This window comes from Egretta garzetta, unplaced genomic scaffold (genome assembly GCF_000687185.1).
Source record: "Egretta garzetta isolate BGI_Z169 unplaced genomic scaffold, ASM68718v1 scaffold604, whole genome shotgun sequence".
In the NCBI taxonomy this organism is placed as follows: domain Eukaryota; kingdom Metazoa; phylum Chordata; class Aves; order Pelecaniformes; family Ardeidae; genus Egretta; species Egretta garzetta.
Window position 1 is genome coordinate 163,843 of NW_009259366.1, and position 10,211 is coordinate 174,053.

General features: G+C 39.3%; 1 protein-coding gene across 1 annotated transcript in view; it reads left to right on the forward strand.

Moving 5' to 3' along the window:
- GAK (cyclin G associated kinase) overlaps positions 1 to 10,211 on the forward strand; it is a 79,755-nt gene that overhangs the window by 57,683 nt on the left and 11,861 nt on the right. Inside the window, exons 22-25 of the mRNA XM_035892386.1 lie at positions 326 to 805; positions 2,798 to 2,968; positions 8,755 to 8,889; positions 9,254 to 9,373. Of these exons, the coding sequence (XP_035748279.1) occupies positions 326 to 805; positions 2,798 to 2,968; positions 8,755 to 8,889; positions 9,254 to 9,373 (906 nt within the window). The remainder of the gene's footprint in view (positions 1 to 325; positions 806 to 2,797; positions 2,969 to 8,754; positions 8,890 to 9,253; positions 9,374 to 10,211) is intronic.

Here is a 10,211-nt window from a genome sequence, read left to right on the forward strand (position 1 = left end):
CTTCTGTTGAGTGGAGCAGCAGTTACTGAGTGGTCTTCTAAGCCATCAGTGGGATGAAGTTGAGATGAATGTCCAAGTCAGTCTTACTTTGAAAAAAAATTTTAATACCCACCCTTGCAGAGTGGCCAATATGGTAGTGAGCTGCCCCTTTGCTTACCCTGTACAAAGAGGTGCTAGGCAACAGTTAGTTCTTTTTCCATAAATTCTTTTGTGAGCATTGATTAATTGAGGATCGATTTCATATGATCTCACCATACTAGTCTGTCTTACCCTAGTTGGCAGAAGAATGCTGGTAATCTAAACCTGTTACTTCTTTTTATTCAAGAAGGAAAAAGTCCAGAAAGTGGAATAGAGGACAGTTCATCTAAAAATGATCGTGTTCAACTATCTGATGACAGGGAGGAGAGTGATCCTTCAGATGAGGAATTCCCTACATTTTCAGGTGAAGAAAGTGCAGTAATTGTCGATGAAAAAGACTCTATTACTCCAGAAGGAGAGTTGCTTTTTGAAGCCAATTTTGAAGCTCCGTCTACACTGTTACAGAAATCTCTTCCTGAAGAGAATGTAGACTTACTGGGACTAGACTCTGATATTTCACCAGAACAGAAACAACCTATCCCAGAAATAAACTCTTCATCAAGTAATGCGGACTTGTTGAACAACCTGTTTGTGGGTAATGCATCACAGATTTCAGAAGACCCTACTGGAGATCTTCTTGGACAAGGAACAGATTTCTTCTTCAGCAGTCAGTCTCAGTGTCCAGCTGCTACTCAGGGTATGTCTTCAGCAGCAGTCATGTCTTCAGGTACGTACATTTAACATCAGTACTCTTTGACCAACAGCTAAAAACTGCTGCTTGCATTGAGCTTAGAATATAAGTATTGTGTTTTGATCTATACACTGAAGACATTGGTCAACAGGAAGAGTCTGCACAGAATAGGTGTTTGTACTATATGAAGGAGACAAATTGCTGTATATTATCCAGGTATTTTATGTGGTCGATACTGTATTAGCTTTAAACCACATAAACAGAAAAGTATCTAATTTTGAATTAAATGAGATTCAGTATTCTTAAAGAATCCGTAGCTTTCCCATACAAATGTTACGTGCTAGATCCTTTTCTAAATCCACATGTAAATAACTTCTCTTGCTAAGGCATAGAATTGTAATAGAAATGTGACTGCTTTCTTGCACTTTAGATAAAGCAGTAACATTAGATGTGGTACAGAGCTGTACTGCTTAGGTCAAATGTCTGTGTGGGATTTTTAAGCCCTAATCATGTAAGACTGCTAGGCACCTGGAAATCCTGTTCAAACCAGTAGGATAATGGTACTGCTAAAAGTTTTCTTGCTGGTTTTACTGATGGCAGGTCTGTGTCCTGCAAGAGAATGTTACATGCTGCTACCTATTCGGTATTTTAAACAAGGTGATTTAATGTAGAGGGTTCTGTTCCTCTTACCAATGCATAGCTAGCTCTTTAGCCACATGACTAAACTTTTAGGAATAGCAATTCCCTGCCTGAAGTTACAGTAAATTTTTGGGAGTATTAGTCAAACAATCTGGGAAACTTAAAAGGTTTAGCTCACTTGCACAAAGATAATTCACTTGGACTAAAAGCTTTTATCTATACAGAGCTGCAAAGTGGTTTTGCAGAGCATTTAGGTGATTTCAAGTATTCCTTTTTAATTGCTTCAGTATTGAACTTTGTTGCCACGGTCAATGAGGAATCACTTAATTTACCTTTTTTTACATAAGTAGAAGTCTATAAAAGAGAAGCTTTATTACTTTATCTTTTTTAGCTATGCCTTTCTTACATTTACTCCGTAAAACACCTGAGCAATAGTCATGTATGTATCTCATTCTACCTTTGAATTGGATGAAAGACAGATAATTGTAGAAGTGAAGGTATTTGGCGACTGTTGTATTTCAGTTTGCACATCAAACTTGTACTTGAGGTTTTGTGTATGGCTGATGCTATAGTAAGATAGCTTGATGACAATACAGGGTTTGGGTTTTTTTGAACTGTTACTGAGTCCTGTACAATGCGATGATTGCCTCAGGATGTGCTAGGGCGCTATGGCAGGATTATTCCTTCTCTTCAGCTTCTGAGTGAATGTGGCAGGACTCCCTGGGCTCTTGAGGATTTTGACCCTAGAGGGCAGCAGAAACAGGAAGATCTTGAACCATGATTCCAGCTGACTGTCACATGTTAGGCCATGCTGACTATAAATACTCTTCCAATTAGTTTCTTCTTCGTTGTGACCACTAGAGACCTATTGAAAGCCTTGCTTCTGTTGGTTTTCATTCTTGAGTTGACGCGCTTTCTGCCCCAGAGTCAACAATGCCTTCAAGTCAACGTGGTAGTATGAATGTTTTACTTGATACTCTTTTTAGTAGTTTAATAGTCTTTTTTGTTTAAATTCTATGGAAGTTTGGCATTATAGAGCATTTAACAAATGTAATTCTTCTGTTTGTATGCTGATGACTACTCAAATTTAAGTGTCTTACATGGATGAAATTAACAATGTTATTGAATGTATGCAACCTTGCTAAGGATTTGTGTTTGAAGACATAGCTGTTCATATTGTGTATGGCTGCAATATTTTTGTACTAATGTGAAAGTACAGATGTCTAGAGGAAGGGACAGATGGTAACTTTACCACAAAAAATTCTCAGAAGGCTGCTGCAGTCACCAATGTGAACTCTACTTTTTGTCTGTGCCCCCAGAGGAGTAAGTCTTTTTCAACTTTGTTTACTCTAAAATTTTTCATAAGATAATTTTCTGCTTCTTTTTTAGCTGATCCTTTTGACCCATTCACAATGTCATCAAGTTCAGAAAATCAAGTCTTGTCTGGTCCAGACCTCTTTGGGGACTTCCTTAATCCAAGCTCAACATCTACAGCTAGTACATTTCCTTCCACACAGAGTTCACTTCCACCGTCTTCCAGCTCAGATTTCTTGCATTTAGGTAAGTGTGCTTCTGGTGTTCTGTCTAACAGTTTCTGCTGCTCTGTGCATTTGTCTTTCAGCTTAGTCAAGGTGGATTAGTGTCTTAATAGATCTGCTTGTTGTGACTGCTGTTTTAATTAGCTCTGTGTTCTGGGAATGCAGATACAAATGCACCAAGTAGCAAGGGTTTCCTGTGTAATGTCATGCTAATATTTATGATGCCAGAGGATTTCTAGCATGGCTAGCCTTCTGTTAGGAACTGGAGTTTCCACTGAGGGTACACAAACACCTGCAAACTTACTTTCTCAGTGGCAGAATACTATTTTGATTGTATTCAGTTTTTAAAGATTTTCTGGAAGCCTTGGAAAAGAACTGACCAAGTCAAGTTATAGTACAGCTGGTTCTTAAATGCAAGCTGAGACTGGCTTGGACTTCGTTGACCTGAATGCATCCTGGTAATACACTTACAGAGACATTATGTAATACTCTAATCTTACTGGTTTCATTTAATTTCTCTGATGTGTTCTTGGTGAAGCCTTTTCCTCATGCATTTATTTTAAAATCTATTCATATTTTAAAAAAAAAAAAGCTTTGTGATGTTTGGTCTTCCTGTATCTCCATCCTAACCATGTTATTTCCAAAGTGTTACTAAACAGCTTCTATGCATGCACATTCTTTAAAGAGAAACATACCCTTGCAAAAATGGTGGAGTGGTAGTCAGATGTGTTGCTTTTTAAATCTGATTTTCAAAGAAAAGCATGGGCCCTCTCCACAGGCATGGGAGTTGCAGTTAGTCTGTAAGAGCTCATCTCTGCTGCTCCTTCATCCTCACACTGTTCCCCTGTTCCTGTGTGGGTCTATCCCATGGGATACAGTCTTCCAAGAACATGGGTCTCTACAGGATACAGTCCTTCAGGAGCAGACTGTTCCAACGTGAGACCCCCACTAAAAATTGGAAGCAGTTTATCGCATTCCTCACCCTGAATCCAGGAGCATTTTCTTCCCAGAGCTTATTGCGTGCAGTTTTGAGTTGCCCCTCCCTCTTGGATAGTTGGACTGGTTGGCGCTGCCTCTGGGTGATGCAGTCTGACTGTTAGCTACCGAGAAACTGGATAAAAAAGATGCAGTGTGTGCCTGGCTGAGATGAGGGCTTCCTCCTTGAAATAAAAGGCTAACCAGCTGATTGCCCTCTCTACCATGTATTTAGGCGTGTTACTCCGACTGTGACTGATTCTGCTGGGATCAGCCTACTTGCTGCTTCCTTTGCAACAGTTTTGTTCTGTCCTATGGATACAGTAACAGCTGTATGTTTTAGTTGTATACTTGCATAGTTGCCAGTTTTACACTGCTTTTGGTTATGACCCTATTGTTTGATCGATACTGGTCTGTGGAGCATCATCTCAGCCAAAATCTATCTCACCCCAGAGGCAGGGACCTGTGGAGACTGTTTAGTTAACTTGCTCAGAGCGGGGTCAAGTAGACCAGGCTGCTCAGGACCACGTCCTTGCTGATTTTTATTTATTTCCAAGGATGCAGACTCTACAACCTCTATGGGCAACCTGTGCCAGTGTTGGACTACTCTTGCAGAAGAAACTTTTTCTGTTTTAATGGAGCTTCCTGTGTTTCAGTTTGTGCCTGTTGCCTTTTGTCCTTCCATGAGGCAACACTGAGAAGAGTCTGTCTCAGTCATCTTTATTTCATCCCATTAAGTATTTATACATGGTGATAAGATTGCCCCCCTCCTGTCCTTCTCCAGATTAGACAACACCAGCACCCTCAGCCTGTCCTGATATCAGAGGTGCTCCAATCCCTACATGACAGACAACCCTTTTATGTACTAAATTTAAGTTGGAAAAATACATAAATATGAATTCTTCTCTGTGTTTACCTGCAACCTCAAGGAGACCACCATCAATGTTCACTTGTTAGTCACATTTGAGCAAGTACAGAAGAAAAAATATGATGACATCTGACTTGGATGCTTATTGTTTTATGCTTACTTTCTGATTTTGCTTGATAGCTTGCACCCTGGTAAATGCATTAGTGTACCTGCTATTTTAATGTAATTTCTGGAGCTTTCTGTCAACATAGGGAAAAGATACTTAACGTACCCATCTTCTCTTCAGCCTACTGTTAAACACTGATTTCCCAATATTTCACTGTTGCTATGCAGGCTTTAAAAACCCTATGGAAGTGCAGGAATTGGGATAACATTGCATGCTTCTTTAGGTTTACCTTTCAAATGACAGCTTTACTATGTTTAGCTGAAATGAAGTATATATTTGAGCCTTTAGCATTCCATCCAGTCACAGGTATCAATTTTAGCAAGGAAGTTAGCAAAAATCAATAGCTATGATGCTTTTAATATGAAGTAGGTGAGTGTGAGTGAAAAGACATAACTGGAAAAGAAAGGGCAAATGAAAGCCTGTTCTCAAATGATGTATGGAAGAACTGTGTTGAGAGAGCAGAAGAAGTGCAAATGTGTGGTCATTGAAGTGAGATTTTTAAACTCACTAAAATCAGTAGTAATGTTAGTGTTCATTCAAAATAAGCTGCACCAATGAGATATGGTGAACCTACTGTTGGAGCAGTGACAAGTGTCTAGAATTAAATTTTAGCGATAAGCTTTCTTTGGTAGTAAACCTCTATAGATACCAGGAGAAAGCTCCTTCAGTGAACACAAATTCAAGAATTAGAATTTTAGGCTTGTATTTCTCAATGTGGCTTGAAATTTAAAATCATAGGAGTTTTAAAATGTAGCTTCAATTTGAAGGAATGGTAGTTCATAAAGAATATCTAGTCTGTTAAGGTGTTCTGTCCTGTAATATGAAAATGTTGAGCAGTTGCTGCTGAAATGGCAGTGTATTAACAAGGTAATTTAATTTTCTGTGAAAAGCTGCATTAATTTGGCAGAGAAGCTAGTAGGTGGGATGACTGTTCACTTCAGAATCAATAACCTACTCTTAAGTGGCCACACTGGCAAAACCAAACTGTTGTCAGTAGCTGGAGGAGTGTCCATTTTTCTTTAGTAGGTATTTGTTCATTGAGCATTTTTGAGAACAGAATTGGTTTATTTGGATATGCAAGTAGCAGGTCATCTCTAATGCAAGTCGAGTCAAGAATATATTTCCTTCTGTGAGAAGGAACAGATTTGATCAAAAGATAGCAGGAGATGTGGAAGGTGATCAAAAGAAACCTGAGGGACCAGTGTAGTCTCCTCCTGAGTAGAAGTTCGTTTCTGTGATGACTGTTCTCAGTCAGGCTTTAGACAAGGTTAAAAAAAAGATCTTGCATCATACTAAACCAGCCTCTTGGTTCACAGAAAATCCTGTTGTCCTCTGTGATTAAAGGATTTCCTGTGGAGGTGACAAGTTAAATAAAGAAAACCTAATGTGAAGTTGTGTGTAAGATACAGTAAAACACAGGTCTCTTATTTTGGGAAGCTGGAAAGTGTGATCTGATTACCACCAACTTATTCTTACATCTTAGCTTGGTTTGAGTAGTGTTAGTAATGAACTATGCCCTGACCTCCAGTGGTTTACTGCTGTATGGCTAATACGTGCATTAAAGAAGAACTTAAGGGACAAGCAAGTATGGATCTGCTTGCCCATGATCTCAGTTGCTTCAACTTTTAGAATATTTAGCTGTGCTTCATATTTTACCCTTTCTTTAGATACTCTGCTCTTTTACTTTAATGCGTCTGTATGAACTCCAGTGTGCCAGGTTACAAAAATAAGGGATTCAGCATGTTGTCTTGTCATACCTCTTCAGAATATGTCAAGAGTATCATGTTGATAACGCTGTTTCTTGATGTTAAAATCTATTGTAAAGCCAAAGTTATACAACTAGAAAGAATATAGCATAAGAATAAAGAGTTCCAGGAGGTGATTATTCTTACCTGCTCAATATATTGCACATTGTACTCCCTTGTTTCAGATTTATCAGACAAAAGTGTAGTGGATGTATGTGAGCTTGTACTATTCATAGTGAATTTACTGCTGTACCTAGCAGTAGCCTACTCCCTGCTTTGTTCAGTGGGGGAAGTGATGAACTTGACTGCTCTTAAACCAGCAGTTACAAAACACTTGATTCCCATAGCATGTTCTCTATCTTTTGAGTGCATTCGGCTGTAGTTTACTTTATTCTTATTTCTCTCAACTTGGCTTTATCTTAGGAAAAGCATGAATTCTGTAAATGGTTGTAAATTTCCTCATGCCCCGGTAAAAAATTTATAATAGCAGAGATCATAAGCCAAAATTATTTCTAGCTTTAAAATCAATATTGAAAGGCCCACTTAACGTTTGGGAGTGGCATATGGTACAGCAAATTTCTAAACTGGTGAGTAGACACTTTTGGATACTTTGATTTTTATAGCCAGTGACTCAGCTGTGTAGTGGATAGCTGGGGTCCTGAGTACTGAAGCAAATACTGTTTCTCCTGTGGTTTCAGAGGCAGGGAGATGAGGCCTAAGTCTGGAGAAAGGGCTGAAAATTGTACTATACCTTCAGAAGACTTTGGTTACTTTGTGCATTTTACTCTGATGTTTTCCTTTGCATGCAGCAGAGATGACAGCTGTAATACAGGCTCTTGGCAGATGTTTGTGGCAGAGTATTTGATGTGTTCTCTTCACAACTGTAAGATCTAACTATAAATACAATTAGTGGACTGAGATGGTGGAGAGAATATTTAATTACTTCAAATTATTTCCTCAAATAACTTGTGTGATTTGGTATCAATATTCAGAATGTAAAGTTGAGAAGCTGAGGGAAGTGAAAAGCTGTGATGTAGTAGTCAAAACATTCAAAGCACCAAAATGTCACTGTTTCTGTAAGGATGGCTGGGTTAGCTTTCCGAACTCTGGGTATTTGAAATGTCTTAGAGCACCACTAAATGTACTATTTTTGCTGAAATACCACCTCTCCCTGTAGCACTGACTGTTTTCATAGCATTGAAGGGGTAGTTACACTCAAAAGCTGTCCTGCTTCACTGTGAGTGTCTGCAAGCTGTGCTCAAAGGGAATGTTCAGAGCTGACATGCAACTTCGAGTGTTCCTTACCTAGGACCTGTCATTCTGAGGATGGCTCACCTCGTACTCATCTGAGTGAGAAAGGGGGGAATCGTTTGCAAGCATCAGGGGCAGTTATAATGCTGTGTTGGATGGGACACTTTCTAGAAGTCAGTGGAAGCACCCTTGCATCTTTCTGTCTGTTTTCAGTTGGCATGGTGGTTTTGCTTTGCATATAGGAAAGCAGCTTTTATCCATGGAGCTAGTGATTCTTAATCTTTTCCCAGAAGAGGTCACTCTTCCTGTATCCTGCTCTTTAACTGTATGCATTCATTCATATGTTGAACCTAAAAGGGCTATTAGTTTGTCAAGAGCTCCCTTTGTCACCTGAGGCCTGGGATAGGCAAACTGCAGTTTGAAGTGACCTGGCTCCACCTGTGTAGCACCCAGACTGCTGGGTGATATGGAGCTCCATTTCATGAAGCCCTGCTGCTTTCTGGTTACCTGCTGTCCTCTTGCCCAGGAGATCTAAGCTGTTAAATTCATAGCTTTGCCTGGGCATGAAAATATCTCCTCTGTGAAGCGCATGGGATGTTTCAAATACAAATGAAGGAATTCCAGGAAACCCTTCTGAGTCCTGTTTACAACTGCATGACTGTTAGGGGGAAATTTAAGCAAGCCATGTAGTTGACCACTGTAGCTAACAATGTGGTACACAGCTCTATTGGTATTGGCAAAATACCCATTATGGTGCTGGTTTTCTTAAAAGAATAAACACAAGACTTTTTTTTCTTCTGTAGGGAATTTGACGCCAGAGCCACCTAAAATATCATCATCTACAAGCCAGCCAGATCTTTTAGGTGGCTGGGATTCTTGGGCAGATTCCTCAGCAACCAGCAATGTAGCATCACCACAGTTGAAGCCACTTTTTGAAGGTAGTATGAAATTAAATTCTTTCATTAGAGGGAATAAGGAATACTCCAGACTTGATCAGTTTAATCACCTGAAACTGCCAAATGTGTCTTCATACCTTTTTGCTTTGTCACTTAAAGGCCTCCATGCTCTTGTGCTTAAATGCCCCTTTAGTAAGGCACTTGCATAGTTTTTCAGAATAAGCCCAGGGCAGAGGAACCAAATAGATTCAGCTGTCTATAGTAATAGTGATTCTTGTCATGGTAAAAGACGTTCTGGAGCAGAATACTGGGGAGGTTTACGCAAGGTATTGTGCAAATAGCACTTTTATTCATTCTCTCAATTTCCAAACACACTAAGTATGTGATATGTTTTCTTATTATACAGGTCAAGCTTTTACCACAGGGAGCCAGTCCAGTGTGTCTTCAGGTCTGTCTTTCAGCCAGGCTAAGTCTCAGAACTTCGATCCTTTTGCTGATCTTGCCAATCTTGGATCTGGTCTTCCAGGTAAGATCTTACTTTTAAGAGACTACACTTAATGCCACTGTGGTTTGATTTGCTTCTTGTACCAATAAATGTAACTGATGGCTTATGTAAAAGAAAGTATTTCCTTTTAATTGTTAACAACCAGCTTGATGCAGTTGCTGAGAGCAAACAAATAGCAAGAAAAGATCGAATTTTTACAAAGATTTTTTTGAAACATCTAGAATAATATTTAAGAAGATAATCATACCTGTGATTTAGAAACAGTATAAATAATTTGTTTCAGAATCTAGTTCAGAAGGTAAGAGAAACCAAGGGTTGTTGATTCAGTAACTGAGCCTGGGGTTTCTTACCTAGCATTGATGGATACTGCGCTGTGAAGGATATAAAATGAAAGCTGGATTAAATTCTTTACTAGGTCCAAAGTGATGGTTATTTTCCTTTTAATAAAGTACTTTTCTTTGAATTCAGTAGGACTTTATAGCTCTGCTAGGCAAATCTGTAACGTTGATAAGATGACCACAAATCAGGCCCATGCCTGTACCCCAGTACTGTGAGCGTTATGAACGTTTGTCAGTTTGCAGGGGTGTGCACAAGAAGTTATGGAAGATGAGACACATTGCAGAGTAACACTTGTCCCAGGTTGTCATATTCACCCCAAACTCGGGAATTAGTCCTGCAGCATTCTCAAACAGGTGAAAAACTAAGGGCAGTAAGAGCTGAGGTTCTTGCATTTCAGGACCACGCTAGCATAGCAAATGGCTGACTTGTAGCTGTTAACATCAACTATCACAGCTACATTTATCACACTCATAGTTTCTAGGAATGATCTTGTACCAGAAAGTAGGAGTGTGGTGTTGAA